The 16,815-nt window shown below is 51.5% G+C and overlaps 1 protein-coding gene across 8 annotated transcripts; it reads right to left on the bottom strand.

The window, feature by feature from the left end:
• Positions 1 to 3: 3 nt before the first annotated feature.
• On the bottom strand, positions 4 to 16,258 carry Rtkn (rhotekin). Of its 8 annotated transcripts, none has more exons than XM_090336638.1 (13): positions 15,852 to 16,258; positions 6,678 to 6,877; positions 5,157 to 5,218; positions 5,005 to 5,058; positions 4,772 to 4,889; positions 4,371 to 4,580; positions 3,228 to 3,322; positions 3,019 to 3,125; positions 2,650 to 2,778; positions 1,720 to 1,888; positions 1,269 to 1,373; positions 832 to 864; positions 4 to 677 (listed from the first exon to the last, which is right to left on the bottom strand). In XM_090336638.1, the coding sequence occupies exons 1-13, from the start codon at positions 15,960 to 15,962 to the stop codon at positions 340 to 342; spliced, it is 1,731 nt and encodes a 576-aa protein (XP_090192764.1). In that variant the 5' UTR covers positions 15,963 to 16,258; the 3' UTR covers positions 4 to 339. The 8 variants fall into 8 exon arrangements, with proteins under 8 accessions (XP_090192764.1, XP_090192766.1, XP_090192768.1 ...); XM_090336640.1 differs by lacking the exon at positions 15,852 to 16,258 and adding an exon at positions 13,836 to 14,007; XM_090336642.1 differs by lacking the exon at positions 15,852 to 16,258 and adding an exon at positions 11,037 to 11,135.
• Positions 16,259 to 16,815: the final 557 nt, after the last annotated feature.

The following is a 16,815-nucleotide window of genomic DNA, read 5'->3' as shown; positions in this document are numbered from 1 at the left end:
GGCAGCTGTTAAATAACTTTAATGGTGTGTAAGAGTCACGAAGGAGGACATTGCTCCCAGGGCTCTTCAGTGCCATCCTCAAAGCTGGTTAGTGCAGGGAGGTAGGGCAGTTTGTTCCAGTTTTCTCCCAGGAAGGGTTTAGAGGATCCCAGCCAGCTCTAGTAATGAGCCCCTTCCACAGCTTAAGGACAGCTTCTGTTCTCTCTCCCCACCTACCCCTAGTCCAGCAGAGGATGAGAAGGCCAACCTGGCTAACTTGCAGGCAGTGCCAAATCCAGAGCCCAACTGTACATAGGTCATTTTCTTTTCTGGCCAGATCCTGTTGTCAGTGCCTTTCTCTCACACTGGTGACTGGAGCCAAGTGCGGAATGGACCTTTGCTGCTGCAGAGGCCTCTGGACCGTGGGGATCGCTGATTTGGGAGGGGGGCAGCCAAGCGAGAAGCCCCAGGGGAGTGGTCTGAGGGGACAGCATCCAGGGAAAAGGTTCGTGGTCTCCCCCAGGGCATAGGATGGGTCCAAGATGGGGTTGGGGTCACTGAGGCAGATGAGCAGGGGCTAGGCAAGGCAGGCTGATCTGTGAACATAGCTAGCCAAGGTGGGGGCGTCTCCAGCCTTGGGCCCTCCCGCTGGGCCAGGATGTCTGTCACCGCTGCGATGTCATCCAGCGGCTCAATAGCTGTGGCACCAGGAAGGGGTTGAGGGGAGGGGGCTAGTCAGAGCTCAGGCCGCAGGCCTACCCAGCCCGGACCATCACCTGTCACTGTAATAGGAGGAAAGCAAAGCCCGGATCTCAGCCGAGACTTCGTTATCCTGTAGGAGCAGCCCCTCACCTGGGCTCCCTGAGGCCATAGGCTCTGATAGGACTGTGCGATTCAGGGGTAGAGGGGAGCAGAAGTAGGTGAAGAAACCAAGGAAGAGGAGGGGGGAAAAATGAAAGCAGTGCCAGGCAAGTGAGGGGCCAGAGGAAGAGACAGGAATCCGCATGCAGAGAGGGAAACAGAAAAGAAGAAATTAGGAAAGTAATTCATGAAATGAACCTGGTTTTTGTTTGTTTGTTGGAGAGGAGCTATTGTGCTTTGGAGGAGACAGTTCTAAGAAGAACTGGAGAGGAGAAAGGAATATAATAGGGGCTGAGTGGTACTTGGATCCCCAGAGATCTGCCTTAACCCAAAGTGTACTTTGTCTGTTTCCATTATCTGGGTTCCCTTAAAGCCCCTCATCCCACTTCCCGTGAGGAATGCCCTAAGTATATGTTCCTCGCACTCACCCATCTCATGATATAAGGATCCCTGCTTGGCCAGTGCTTGAGGGGGCTTCCGGGGAGCAGGAATTTCAATTTTCATGACTTCATCACAGCACTGCTTCCACTGGCCTGCAGGAAGAGCATTAATAGTAAGAGGACCATATTGCCCTCTCTTGCTACATTCCCTTCCAGTTGTTAAAGGAAGGAAGGAAGGAAATAAACATACATTCTCTCTTAGCTTTTGCACTCAAGCTGGCACTCTACCACTTGAGCCACACCACTACTTCTGTCTTTTTTTTGGTTACTTAGAGGTAAGATTCTCTCCGATTTCTGTGGTTGGGCTGGCTTTGAACCGTGATTTTTCAGGTCTCAGCCTCCTGAGTAGCTAAGATTACAGGCAAGAGCCATGAGTGCCCAACCAAATAAAAACCCTCAATTCCTCCCAAAGTTTCAGCCCAGCCCCCTTCCCTCTTACTCATGTCAAAGAAAAGCTGCCATAGTGCCTCCATCCAGTTCTGCAGGGCTTCTCGGCTCTCTGTCTGAAGAGTGTGTGTCACCTCATCATTCCCATACTGGTTACTGATGCTGAGGGTGAGGGGCCGTCCAGGGGCCTGGTCTGGCTCCCCTGCCCGGACCCGAGTGTCCTAGAAGAGGAATAAGAGGGCTACTTCCCCCTGCTTCTTGGTCAGAGAACTCAGCAGTGATGTGAGGCAATGAGGTCATTCCTTCCTAGAAGGAAGTGCTATGGGCTTTCTCTGAGCCTTCATATTCACCTACTAGGAAGGATGGCAAGAAAAGCCTGGGGAAGAGATAGTCAGTGCCTAGCCAGGGAAGGAGGAGTAGGTTGCGAAGGGGAAGAGGGACAAACATGTGCACCAAGGCCAAGGACTCCAGTAACTCCAAAACATGAGCAGGGATCTGGGGTGTGCCTTGATGCTAGAGCGCTTGCTTGGCATGCATGAGGCCCTGAGATTGTCTCCTAAGCACCAAAAAAGCAAAAGAGAGTCAAACACAAGTGGGCGGGAATGACATCAAAAGGATGAGGAAGCAAAGAAATGCCATTAGACCTGGGTAAGAAGAGAAGAGCAGCAAATGGTAGTGGAGATACAGATAACAAGCTGAAGGGAACTGGGGAAAGAGGACTCAAGTTCTAAACTGATGGTAGAATTCTCAGAGACTTCAAAGAGGCTGAGAAGAGAGTAAGCAAGGTGATTTTTCTAGTGATGCTGGGTGGGTGGAGCAGTAAAGACCCCTCTGCCTCCTTGGCTCTGAAGCAGAGTGTGATGGTGTTAAGGTAGGAAGCCAACTTCCCTGTCTCTGAGAAAAGCCCCCACACTTGTAGGGCCTAAAGCAGAGGCACCTGAGCCCAGGTCCCCCGGGGCTTCACCACTAGGGGACCCATCACCTTGTTGATTGCAATAGTCAACAGCGGATCTTCCCCCGCGTCTGCATCCTCAGGTCGATGGTAACAGAAGAGATTTGTGCCTTTCAGGACTCCATACACTCGTGCCTCGTTCTGTAGCTCCCCGGCTTGCTGCATAAATGACTCAGTGTTTCCTGGGGGGAACATATGCCCCCAGCACCTCCTTCTCAATCCCCCATTGACAGCCTGCCTCTTTTGCTTCTCTTCCAGACCCCTCCTTCCTATCTGTTCCGCTCTGGTCTTTCCATACCTCCTTCGCCCACCCAGATCTTCATTTTTCAATAGTGCTAAGTTATTCAGCTTGCCTTTGCCTCCTCCCGGGCCCCTTTAACTCCTCAGAGCCCCCCTCACCTGCACTCTGAGGGTACCACTTGCAGTGGGCTGGGTCATGCAGAGAGGCTGAGCTGCCAGGCGGCAACACACACTACCATAAAGGGGCAGCCAGGCAGGATTCTCCTCTAGGGGAGGAGGAAGTGCAGGGTGAGGGTAGAGAACGAGAAGGGACTATCCCATGTCCCCTCTTGCCATCGCCGGTGCCCTTTCCCTCTACACATACATACCAGGACTGGCAAGAGTGAGGTCATGTGTACGGAACCCATCTTGGACTGCCGCCAGCGTGAGTGTGGTGTGAGCCAAGAGGTGGAAGCGAGGACCCCTAAAGGAAAGAGTGGGAAGCATCTGTTCGTGTTTTCCATAGCAGAAGCTCTGAGGACTGAGCACAGAAAACTAGCTCACACCACCCACCCTGTCTCCCCCACCATCAGGTAGGAGTGAATATTCATCACACTGAAGAACTTGAAGTGCCAGGATCTGTGCGTTACATATGTTATGCCAACTGCATGCCCTTGACAGACCTGTGAGGTTGATGGCACTTAATGTTCACTTAATAGATGAGGCAACTTAAGATATTAAGAATTGGGGCCGGGAGTTTGGCCTAGTGGTAGAGTGCTTGCCTAGCATGCACGAAGACCTGGGTTCAATTCCTCGGTACCCCACATACATAGCAAAAAAAAAAAAAAAAGCCAGAAGTGGTGCTCAAGTGGTAGAGCTCTAGCCTTGAGAAAGTCCAAGGACAGTGCTCAAGCCCTGAGCTCAAGCCCAGGACTGGGAAAAAAAAAAAGATATTAAGAATCTTGTCAGTAAAAGCCAGGTGGCTGGTGGCTCACACCTGAGATCCTAGCTATTCGAGAGGCTCAGACCTGAGGATCACACTTTGAAGCCAGCCTGGGCAGACTATCTGCAATTAACAACCAAAAGGATGGAAGTGGAGCTGTGGCTCAAGTGGCAGAGCATCAACCTTGATTTAAAAAGCAACACCCAGATTCTGTGTTCAAGCTCTAGTGCTGGCACAGGAAAAAAGAAAAGACTATAAGTTGCCAGTCATTTTATAGCTCCTTACAGTCTGTGATTCTCAGGTACCTCCAGATGCTTCTACCACAAGTCCATCTATCCTGCTCCAACTAGGAATCTCTGGTGTGTGTGTATGTGTGTACATCTGTATGCAACTGCTAAACAGTTAAGAGCCCAGAGCCTGACTTTCTCTGCCTTCCTGCTATTTTTGAGCACTGGCTTCTTGTTCGAGTCAAATCTCTAAGCGTGTGTTAGCAACAGCGCAAAGTGGGCTGTGATATTTGACACAGTTCAAAGGCCACCTGTGGGCAGGACACAGCAGCTGAGAACAGTGAGTGTGATGTAGACCTTACCCCACAGCCGGAGTGGGCAGCAGGATGGGACTGCTGGCTGAGCTTGCAGCACTATCCAGCGATGCTCGGACACGCTTCCCTGAGGAGCGGCCCAGAGAGCTGCTGAGCTTGGTAGCGAGCCTCTTGGGGGCACCAGCCAGAGCTCCTTCTTCATCCACACAAGCCCCATATAACTCTAGCCGCAGTTCAAAGTCTGGCCTTGCCTCAGTGCTGCAGAGGTGCAAAAGGACGAAGAATGTGGTCACAGGGTGGGCACCCAGTGAAAGATGGGAATACAAGTACTGAAGCTCCACAGAGAAAACCAGGTACCCATCTTCCTCCTCCTCTTCCATGCCTGTACCTCCAAATTGCCTCATGGGAAACTGGGGCAGAGTGGAGATAAGGGGACTTGTGGTACTCACAATAACACATTGTTCTGAAAGGAAATGTCTGTGAGAGTCCTGTCCACCAGGATCATCTCTGTATCCTGAATTTGTTCCCCCAGCTGCAGCAGCAGGAACACAGCCCAGCGGTGCAGGTCTGGAGATTAGAGACAGAGACAGAGACAGGGAGACAGAAAGGTGTGTTTATGTGACCACAGTACTCACCACAAAAGCCTCTAACCTCAGGGACAGTCCCAGGGTGTAGAACTCACCACCTTTGTTCTTGAAATATTCTGTGTCCTTCCACATGAGTGGAATCCGGAGGTCTAAGAAGGGACAGAGGGGGAGGAAAAGGGGTTGAAGTGGGGTAGGAGATGGCATAGACAGACAAGGGGTGCTAGCAGCTGGAGCAACTGCTTCTTACCAGAGATGCAGACGCGGCCTCGGCAGGGGGTGCGATCAGCAGGAAGCCGGCTGTCAGAAGGCCTGTGGGGAGAGCACAAGGTCCTGACCTGGACTCTGCACACTCTTCCCCTTCCCTTGCTCTGGTTTCCAAGGGCTCTGGAGAGCTTTGGTCCCAGAGCCCCAGCCCTGAGGTCTCTAGCCAGACTTGACATGGCACTGAGAGATTGGGAAGGTGAGTTGTTGCCAGAACCCAGAGGTTTGTTGTTTCGAGACATTCAAGAGCCTCTGCTTCAGTCTCTGGAGTGCTGGAATTACGAACATGCACCGCTACACACAGCTTCATTTCTTCTTTGATATAGAAGTACAACTGGGTCAGTCAGGATATAACTTGACCAATAAAATGAAAGAAAAATATCACAAGTAGGGAACATTTGTATTCTATTCATACTCCACTGCCCCTCCTTCCAACTTCTGATTTCTTGCTTACCTTCCTGACCAGATAAGTGGCACCTTCCCAATGCCTGGGCTTCCCTAGAGCCCCACGCATGCAACATCTCCTCCCACCCATCACTGAGATTCTCCGAGCCTGTGTCCCACTCCCAAGGTGACAGCCAGTCTGTCCATATGTATTTATCATGGCGCTTACATAATTTCTGTATTGGTGATGTGGGACTAATAGCCATGTGGTTAGCTTCCAGGAATTGGGTTAGACCTCACATCCCATTGTGTGGTGACCCCAGCAGAGCAGGCTGCTGGCTGGCCACCTGAAGAGGCAGCATATGCGCAGCTGCCCCTCCCCCCACTTGCCTCTTTAGCTGCAATTGACAGCTGAAGAGTCTTTTCGTCTTCTGTTAGCTCCATCTGCCCGCAATTCAGCCACCATGGCTGACATCATCAGTGAGGGGCTGGACCATCTCTCCATGAGGAAAGCAGGCCACTTTGCCAAAAGCCAATTTTCTAAATGGCCATTTGTCACAGCATCTACTGAGCCATTCCTCAGTGGATGTGTGAGATAAGCAGAATGTACCATCAGGGTAGCTGTGTATCACATTGAGCAGCTGAACTCTCCTAGAATGTGTAATCTGATTGATACAAATGGGTAGCTTTTCTTTAAGTGTTTTTTTTTTTAATGATTTGTTTCCCTAATTTCTGATGGTGGATCTTAGGTATAACAAACCATTGTCAATATGTGGTAAATCGGCCATTCAACAAATTGGCCATTTGGTGAACTGGCTTTGAGAAAATTAGTTTTCCAGAAGCCAGCCAGCCAGCCAGCCAGCCAGTTAGGCTTATCAGATCCCAGGCAAGACTTAGCAAATTAGTGCTTCTGCTTTCCTTGCCATCCATCAGACTGCCAGCTCGCACCAGAGCTCCACATGAGCTTACTGAGTCCAGCCACTCTGGACAACTCACAAGAGTGAGGAAACTCCAAGGTGTCCCCCACACCCCACACAGGCCTTCCCAAGGAGGTAGTCTGCAAGGTGGCCCACACTCAGTAGCATTCGCTGTCCTTCTGCCATCTGGAAAGCCTCTTGCTCACCGTTGGCCTGTCTTCCTCAGCACCTGGGCCTCCTTGCGCCGCTGCAGCTCGCCCATGTAGCTGAGGATGCGGCTGTTACACACTAGCAGGCTCTTGGTGGCCTCCAGAGCCTGCTCTCTCTGGGAACAGGCTGCCAGCAACTTGCAGGCCCCTTCCCTCATCCGGATCTCATGGTCTAGCTTCCTCTGCAACTCTGTGTCCTAGCCAGGGAATGAGATGGGAAGGAAATGTCAGTCAGGGAACAGGCTAAAGCACACCCCTTACCCAATCCCCAAGTGGGCTATGGCCCAAGAAAAACTGACATAAAACTAATGGTTTGGGCTGGGAGTGCAGCCTAGTGGTAGAGTGCTTGCCTAGTATGCACAAGTCCCTGGGTTCAATTCCTCAGTATCACATACACAGAAAAAGCCAGAAGTAGTGCTGTGGCTCAAATGATAGAGTGACAGACTTGAGAAAGCACAAGGACAGTGCCTAGGCACTGAGTTCAAGTCCCAGGACTAGCAATAGAAAAAAACAAAAAGCTAGTCATTTATGTAATAGAAGAGCAAATGTTGAGCCAGGTATAGCGGTTCTTTCTGGTAATACCTGCGCTACAGAGGCTGATGCAGGAGGTTCACCCATTGGAAGCCAGCCTGTTCAAAAGCCTATTCAAATTTCTAATCTAGTCTGAGCTACCAAGTGAAATCCTATTGCAGGACAAAATTTAAAAGAAAGAAAGAAAAACAAGCCTTAAATCTCATCTAAAACTGCTCAAAAATAATCCGAAAAGCCCTATAGAAATAGTCTTCTTATTCATTTGTTTAGAAATACAAATTCCTTCTGTCTCTTTGAACACAATTTGGATTCATATATCCTTTATTCTAAGTATCCAGTAACTAAGTTCATCCTATGATATAGTTAACCTATTTAACTAGGCAAGTCCACAAGTACAAAAGTATTCATCAAGCATTGTTTTACTATTATTTTTTTGTGGGTGAGGGGGTCATGGGGCTTGCACTCGGCCTGTCACTGTCCCTGAGCTCTTCAGCTCAAGGCTACCACCCTACCCATGAGCCAAGCCCCATTCCCATTTTCTAGAGGATAACTGGAGCTAAGGCTCAGGTCCTTTTGTGCCTCAGCTGGCTTTGAACCTTGATCCTCAGATCTCAGCCTCCTGAGTAGCTAGGATTACAGCTGTGAGCCACCACGCCTGGCTTGTTTTATTATTTTTTAAGTTATTTTAATTTCAGTGCCAATACTGGGGCTTGAAGTCAGGGCTTTAGGCTCTTGCTTAACTTGTTTGCTCAAGGCTGGCACTCTACCACTTAAGCTATATCTCCACTTCTGCTTGCTAGTTGGAAATAAGAGTCTCTCAGACTTTTCTGCCCAGGTTAACTTCAAACTGCAATACTCAGATCTTGGCACCCTGACTAGCATGGTTTACATGTGTGAGCTACCAGTACCAGCTTCAACACTAGTCTAAGCAAGTCAAGAGCCCTTCAATAGGACATTGGTAAGTTACAACACATCCCTATCATGTAATATTGCAGGCATTATAGAATAAGCTAGACATATATCTAAAGTGCTTGCCTAGCATTCCTGAGTTCCATTCCTTGGTACCACATATACAGAAGAAGCCGGAATTGGTGCCGTGACTCAAATGTCAGAGCATTAGTCTTGAGAAAACTCAAAGAAGACAGTACCCAAGCCCTGAGTTCAAACCCCAGGACTGGCAAAAAAAACCCCCAAAACTCCAAAATCTGTAGCAAGAGAAAAGAACAATATCATACAAGCTGCTGTTCATACACAATATATGAAATTATGTATGTATGTATATTTTCATATACAAATTCATAGATGTGCATATTTATGGACAAAATATCAATGTTTGCGGGCCTGGGAACCTGGAAGGGAAAGAGATTTATGGGAACAGTGAAGACACGTATCAGGTGGTATGCTCCCATAAATCTTCAACTCATGCTTCACAAAACCCGATATACACCCCTAAATAGTCTATCCACCATGTTGTGGTCCTCTGACCTTGGGAGGCGAGGTCAGAGGCAAAGAACTGGAGTGAGAAAGTAAGTGGTTTAAAAGTGAAGGGCTGGGCTGGGAGTTTGGCCTAGTGGTTAAAGTGCTTGCCTAGCATGCATGAAGACCCGGGTTCGATTCCTCGGTACCACATACCTACAAAAAAAGCTGGAAGTGGTGCTGAGGCTCAAGTGGTAGAGCTCTAGCCTTGAGAGAGTCCAAGGACAAGCCCAGGACTGGCAAAAAAAAAAAAAAAAAAAAAAAAGTGAAGGGCTGGCAGGTCATGCCTCGTGTCCAAAGGAGAGGTCTTGGGAACAGCAATAAGAAAGAGCCATAGGGGCACTTAAAAAATCACTGGACAGATTCCCCAGCCCCTCTAAACTTTTGTTTTCCCACCTATAAAATGGAGATGGAAACAGTCCCCACATCCTAGCAATGTGAGGATTCTGGTGAGACAGGGTCGTAAACCGCTCTGCACAAAGCCGAGCACCCAGCGGTAGGGATGCTGTTTTTTTGCCCTGAGTAGCTTTTACCCAACGAATACGGGAGTATCCCTGTGCTGTCCAGCTGGGAAAGGAGTGCAGTAGACATTAATGGCTGCTCCAGAAGTGCCGTGACATGGCATAAAATGCACTCCCAGAAAGCAGACCCTGATTGTCTCTGGTTGATCCCAGGAGGCTTCCGAGAGGAGGTGGAAAACCGATGGAGCAGGACAGAAGGCAAGTGGAGGCATGCAGTTGGAAGAGGGCAGTGAACGTGACCCCTTCAGACCTGCTTCTTCCCTCAGCCCAGATCTGCTTCTGTTTCCTGGTTGTTCCAGCTTTCAAGTGTCCAAGATCTGAGCACCTCTTCCAAAAAGCCTTGGCTGGCCTGCCCACAGATTCTTCTTTCACTATTTTCTGAGCCAGTGTGCTTGGCCAGACTGCCAGCACCTTTACTCCAACACTATCCACCATTCATCTCCCAAAATAGACAACTCAGTCCCAAAGGGCTCCTCCACCAGGAAGCCCACCCAGATGGCATGGCTCCTCCCAGCCTAGCCTTGTCCGCCTGTAGCAGGGTGCTACTACCTCTGCTAAGCGCCCTTGCTTGCCAACCCCTACCCCACCCTATAACCAGTTTCTGCCCTAAGTACCTCAAATACATGACAGCCAAAGAGAAGGGAGAGTCAGGGGCACCCTCGGGTCCCTCCCGGCTAGCCTAGCCCCAGTCCACGCACTCACGGATCCTTCCCTAGCCCTGTCCATTGCTCGTGTTGCACGCGGGTTCCCGGGAACTGCAGCAGCGGGCGGAGCCTGCTGGGCCCCGAGGGCCGCGGGGCATCTGAGCAGCCCCGCGCCAGTGCAGCAGCTGTAGCCTCGGCCTGCGGCCCGGCCTGCGGCGGCGCGAATGACATCAGCTCCCAATCGCCGCGAGAGTGGCCGTGGGGCTCCAGGGCTCTGACAGCCCCTCCAGGAGCCTGACCCTTGTTGTTGCACAGGACCTGGCGCTGGGCCCTTAGGGAGGCGCGAGACCAGTCCAAGGTGACCCCTTGCTGGGGGGAGGACGGGGGGGGGGTGTGGAGTGGGAACGCCGAAGCCCTGGAGACATCACTGAACGCAGCACAGGGACCTACACAGCTTGTCCATTTGCCCACCAGTCCCAAATCCACTCGCCCAGAGCTCAGGGGCAGCAGTGCCTTAGAAAACTGGCTCCCAGCCTTTTAGGTAGAGAATCTCAGAAGCTCACTCAGGTTCTGGGTTCTCTTGCTTCATCTCCATCCCTCTATTCCCAGCTCCTTTCTGGTCACTTCCTCCCCATCCTGACCCTACATGGTCCCCAAACATAGCATTTCCTGGGAAAAAACTTGAAGTTGAGTCTCAGGGGACCCAGGGTCAGATCCCTGGGAGAGGGAGGAGGAGGAGGAGTCAAGAGCAGAGGTTCCAGAATATGCTAGACCCTCTGCAGACTTCTCCCTTCCTCCCCAGACTTCCTGCTCTGCTTCTCACCAATTCTTGCACCTTTCTGAATCTCCAGGGGCTCAGTTCAGATACCCTGGAAGCTGTGAGCATCTAGGTAGGTTCTGGAACATCAGTTGTATACAGGTATTTTGTGAACGTTAAAGGGCAAAGACTACTCTACCCAGCCTAGCATATATTTAAAAATAAACTTCCTGGGCCAGGAGTGTGGCTAAGTGGCAGAGAGCTTGCCTAGCATGCATGAAGCCTTGGGTTTCATTCCTTAATTCCATAGACACATAAAAAGCCAGAAGTGGTGCTGTGATAGAGCGCTAGTCTTGAGAAAGCTCAAGGACAGTGCCCAGGCCCTGAGTTCAAGCCCCAGGACTGGCAAAAACAAACTTCCTCTCACCGTTTTCTTCCCATACTTCAACTTAAGTCATTTCTTCCAATGAGTCTTGGATTTACTCCTCCAGGACTATCTCATCATCATTCCCTGAAATATTTTTCTCATCTGAGGGCCTGCTGGACTTAAGAAAAAACAACACAGCATCCTCAGCCTGTGGCTATAGGAAAATTGACCAAAGTAAAAACTAAGCCACTCTTCTGCCCAAGATATTAGGCAGACCTCCCATAGAGAATAATGATATGGAGAGAGTGGAGGAGTGTTAGTACAGAATTTAAACATTTATATATTCTGTTTATATAATCTGACCAACTCTGTCTGATTAAACATTCTTGGATGATAGAAATATTCAGTAACTATGTTAACACATGACATGTACTCAGACCAACCAAGGAACTAAATGTTAATTTTTTTTTTTGAAATAAGGTCACAGTGTGTGTCCCAGTCTGGTCTTAAATGCCGGATCCTCCTGAGAACACAAATACTGGCCACCCTGCTCACCTGGCTTATTTAGTGTGCATGTGCTATTACTGAGCTTCAGCGCCAGGCCTCGACACTGTCCTTTAGCTTTTTCACTCAAAGCTACCATTCTACTATTGCTCTGCCTCTGCTCTGTGGTGGTTAAATGGAGATAAGAGTCTCATGCACTTTACTGCCCAGGCTAGCTTCAAACCACCATTCTCAGCTCTCTGCCTCCTGAGCAGCTAGAATTACAGGTGTGAGCCATCAATGTCTTGACCAGTTTTAATTTAAATAAAGTAAAATTAAGATTGATAGTGTCCAGATGTAACTAGTAACAGACAATACAGAGGAGTAGAGATGGCTATAGATTTTATCTGATGCACAAATACAGAAAAACTTTTTTTTGGCCAATCCTGGTGCTTGAACTCAGGGCCTAGACACTGTCCTTGAGCTTTTTTTTTTTTTTTCTCAAGGCTATCACTCTTCCAGTTGAGCTACAGGGCCATTTTTGGCTTTTTCTGTGCATGTGGTACTGAGGAATCGAACCCAGGGCTTCATGCGGGCTAGGCAAGCACTCTACCATTAGACCAACCTCCCAGCCCCCAGAAATATTTTTGTTAGTTTTTTTCCTCCCAGTCCTGGTGCTATATTCAGGGCCTGAGCACTGTCCTTGGGCTTTCTCAAGGTTAGAACTCTACCACTTGATCCCAAAACCACTTCCAGCTTTGTCTATGTACATAATACCAAGGAATCAAACCCAGGTCTTCGTACATACTAGGCAAGCACTCTACCACTAGGCCAAACTCTTGGCCCAAGAAATACTTTTGTAATGTCAGAATCCCAACTCATTTAACATCTTTCTGCAAAATAAAGGTGACCTTCTCTAGGCAAACACATTAAAGTGATCCATCCTGATGCAGCTGAAACCAGACCATGACTGGCACTGAGGATACAACCTGCACAGTTTATGCCAAGGCTACACCAAGAAGGATTCTGAGGCACTATCTAGGCTCATTGGTGCTATAATTGACTAGATATGGGACAGGGGGGCATACAGTCAGCATATATGCAATAAGTTGCCATTTCTGACCACAATTATTTAAAATCACCCTTTCTATCATTCCTCACCATAAACAAACACGTTTTTGTGTGCCAGTTCTGGGGCTTGAACTCAGGGTCAGGGTACTGTCCCTGAGCTTTTGTGCTCAAGATACTTTACCACTTGAGCCACAGCCACACTTCCAGGTTTTAGTGGTTAACTGGAGGTACGAGTCTCATGAACTTTCCTGCCAGGACTGGATTTGAACCATGACCCTCACATCTTAGCCCTCTGAATAGTTAGGATTACAGACATGAGCTACCATTGCCTCGTTCAAACAATTTAATCTACTCCCTCATAACTATAACATGAACATCCACCCACCCAATGGTCTTTCACTACCTTTCTTTCCAAGCCTTTTTCCCCCAACCAGCTTAAATGCCTTAAAACCACTGATGAGCCTTTCCTCCACTTAAAACCCTTCAGTGCCGCATCATTCCTAGAGTACAACCTAAGAACTTTATCCTGGTATCCCAGCCTGCATGATCTAGCCCTGCTCATAAGTTCAACTTCAATTACATATTGCAATCACACTGGCTTACTTTTGCTCCCACAAGCACCCTCATCCTCATCTCAGGGCATTTGCCCTTGCTACGCCCTCTGTCTGGAATGCCTTTCATCACATCTCCAAATTCTTCCAGATTTCCACAACTTATGCTGCCTCTCCACCTGATGTTGATTACATTCCTCGTTCTCACCAAATTATGATTATATGATATTTGTTACATGCTTACATGATTATGATCTATTCTCCCACAAGGAAAGACCTTTCTTGTTTTGTTTGCTGAGGTGTCTCATGCTCTGGGAAGGAGCTTGGTATACAGGGGGTGTTCAACACATATAGTTGAGATCAACCACCATAAACAAATAAATGAATAAATAACTCCAGACCCAAAGAATATTTACTCCTGGCTCAGCATTTCCTTTCTCTTGTCTAGTGAGGCTACATCTTTCCTGCAAAGCTTTCCCATGTTGAACTCCCCCCTTCATCCTCTGCCTAAAGGGAGTCCTGGTCCCAGAATATATAAAACCACCCACAGAACTTCCAGACCCTGCTTCCAACTTATATGTTCTGATGAGTGAACGCGGGCCAGGTCCACACAGGGCACAGAACATACAGCAAACAGAATTACCTGTGCCTCTCCCTACCTTGGATAAGCCCTTGGCCCACCCCCACTCATGACAGGCAAGGTGTGGACAGACTAGGATGCAAGTGGAAGAAGTGTGTAGTCCAGGAACATTACCTCCAGGCTCTGTGCCATCTGTCGAATGTAGAGCATATTCAGGTCTTCCAGGATGTGCAATCTGTCCTGCATCTCTGTGCCCCCCAGACTCCCTTCCCTTGTCAACCCTTCCAGAGCCGGAGTAGTGTCCTACCAGTCTCTCTTTCCAAAACTCTCTCAGTCTTGAGAGAGGTGGCCACTGCCCTTCTGGCTGCTGTGACAAAATCTCCTTTTCTATTGCAGTTCCAAGGCCTTGGCGGGATCCAGGCAGGAGAGGAAAGGAAAGTGAGGATGAGCGGGGCTCCTGGGAGGGGAGGCCAGCTGCAGAGGGGACTCTGGGCACACAGCGTCCACTCTTGCTTTGGTGGCAGCTGTTCTCCCAGCTGTGGAAGAAAAAGGCCTTTTCATTCGCCCTCTGGCCCTTCCCCAGCCCCCGCCCACATCCCTGGCCTGGTGGACAGAGAATCTGTGTGCCCAGAGGGCAGTGAGGGGCAGGCACAGCTGGAAGGGGGCAGGGAGGGGACGTCTCACGCAGATTCTGCGGGGAGGTTGGAGCTCTCTAAAAGGGGCCTCTGGCTTAGTTTGAGAAAGTTAGAAAGAAGAGCGACAGAAGCAGGGACTTGAGCGAAGATGAGCCCAGAGTGGGGCACAGAGGTGAGTCGGTAATGTGGCCCAGCCCCCAGGGCCACTACTTCCAACTCGGGCCCCCATCTAGCCCACCCCACCCCGGGCTCACCATTACCTCGCTTTTCCACCAGGAGGGAGGACAGGGAGAGAGAAAAGCAGGGGTGTGCCTGACTGCTGCTGCCCAGCTCCCCTCGGAGGGCCCCTTCCCTTCCAGACAGGAAACCAGCCCCGAGTCCCAGCCAGCTGCAGCCTTACCCCCCCCCCCACCCCTGGCCCACGAAGTCACTCTCGGCCCGGGCCGGCGGGCGCTGCGGCTCCGCCCCAGCTCCACGGCGCTGGCCCCGGGACGGATCTCAGGGGCCGCCCCGGCGTTCAGGCCCCGCCTCCTGCTGCCCGGCCTCGCCTCCGACTCCCCCCACGCAGGGTTCGCAGGGCGACCGAGGCCCTCTCCCCCAGTCCACTAACTTCTGACTCAGAGAAAGCTGGGGCTCGGGGACAAGGGTGTGAAAGGGCCTTTGTTCTAGGCAGCCTGGAGGAAAAGGGCAGAAGCCAGGCCTGGAATCTCAGCCCGAGGGGGAGAGCGGCTGGGAGGGACGGCGACCTCACTTAACCCTTTGCAGGCCCCCAGAGGGAAGAAGCGATTGGAACTGGGCCGTCCAGGGGCAAATATGGGGCTGACCTTGGGAGCAGGGGCGTCTTTGGCTAAGTGGCTATGCACCCCGACCTCCCTTCCTATCCTGGAGAGTTGGGTACAGTTCGGCCACCAGCCTACGGGTGGCGGTGGCCCCTAGCCTGGCGGCGGGACTCCTCTTAGGACCCGGGAAAAGAGGAGAAAGTGTGGCCGCGGGAAATAGCTGCGAAGAGTTACACACACACACACACACACACACACACACACACACACACGCACGCACACACACACACGCGTGCTGCCCTTTAGGGGAGCTTCGCAGCCTCAGATCTGGCCCGGAGGTTCACAGGGTTGACAGAAGCTGGCTGTGAGATGGGGCCACTGGCCAGGATCCACGGGGGACCAGGTCAAGACCCCAACGGCTTGGCGCTTGCCCGGATGCCTACTGCCCTTGGAGCAGAGGTCTGGGGAAGACTGGGGTCCAAACCTCTTTGGGGATCCAGGCTTCGAGGTTTTCTGTTGTACCTCAACCCAGACTTTTTCTTTTTAAGAAGAGAGATCCCCCTCACCCGCCATTGGGAAGGTGAGGGGCGGCACCCACGCGATTCACCTGCAGACCGTCCGCACCTCACTTTTTACGTCCTCAGCCCGGGCCAGGGTGGACCCAGCCGGCGGCGTCTCCGCCCCGGGGCGTGCGCGGGCAGGGCGGGCGCGGGGGTGGCCCGGCTGCCAGCCAGCGGGAGCCGGGGAAAGAGCAAAGCCGGGGCGCAGTCTCTCACCTCGGGCTGGTCGCAGAAGAGGCTAAGTCGGAATCGGCCTCGTTTGAATTCCATCTCCAGGGCGGAGCCCCTGGCCACGGTCACCCGACTCCGGTGGTTTCGGGAGAACATGCTGGCGACCCGCGCGCCTCGGCCCGTCCGGGGCGCTCCTGGCGCCGTCTCTGACCCGCTTCTGCCCCTCGACGCCCTCCCTCGCGGCAGTCCAGCTGGGAATCGCCAGCTGCCCGGTTCTCTAACTCCGCCCCTGGAGACGACACCTGGGCTGGGCAGGGTGCGGCACCCTCCGCTTCCACCCCCGCCCCAGGCCCAGCCCGCCCAGCCCGTCTGCAGGCGCCCAGCGACTCCGGCTCCACACTCCCAGAGCCAAAGGCACCCAACACCTCGCCCGCGCGGCGTGGGCGCTTCCTCGCTTCCGGCGGGAGTCCGACGCCTTACCTGGGCATGAGGAGGAGCCACGAAGTCCCCGCCCCCCAATCGCCCCCACCTCCAGTCTGAGTCCCTGGGCGCGGAAAATCCCATGACCACGGCGATGGCGCCTCGCCCGCCTCCCGTTCTAGCCCTGCGCCCGGGCCGCCTAGCCTCGCCGCTTAGGCAGCCACAAGTCTCTCCTCGGTCTCTCTCCTCCACTGGGCTCCTCTCCACCGCTACCTGACCTTGTGTAGGGGCCACTTGTCTTGAAACCTGGGTTCCTTCATTGACTGTGGAGTCTCGGCTCAACCATTAAGCTTTCCCATCTGTTCTATGGAGACAGTGTGATTCTCTCTATTCCTGAAGATGCTACCAGGATTGTCTAGGAGAATGCAAAGGACATACGCACTTTAGCGCCTAGTACAAACCAAGAGAGGATCTTAAGTGGAACTACAGAAGAGACAGCCGGTGTAACACCTTCCTACCCCTAAATGAGAGCGGTGGCTTCAAACGCTTGTACCTACAACAGTGTTGGCTACCTGTCAGTGCTCTGCTG

This window comes from Megascapheus bottae, chromosome 7 (assembly GCF_031878675.1).
Source record: "Megascapheus bottae isolate mThoBot1 chromosome 7, mThoBot2.hap1, whole genome shotgun sequence".
Taxonomy (NCBI): Eukaryota; Metazoa; Chordata; class Mammalia; order Rodentia; family Geomyidae; genus Megascapheus; species Megascapheus bottae.
This window is presented reverse-complemented; position numbering and strand designations above follow the sequence as displayed.

Coding starts and splice junctions, on each gene's coding strand:
- Rtkn (XM_090336638.1), bottom strand. CDS start 15,962: ATGTTCTCCCGAAACCACCGGAGTCGGGTGACCGTGGCCAGGGGCTCC. Junction 2,779..3,018: donor GTGGTACCCTCAGAGTGCAG/GTGAGGGGGGCT, acceptor TCATTTATGCAG/CAAGCCGGGGAGCTACAGAA. Junction 678..831: donor TATGGCCTCAGGGAGCCCAG/GTGAGGGGCTGC, acceptor CTGGTGCCACAG/CTATTGAGCCGCTGGATGAC.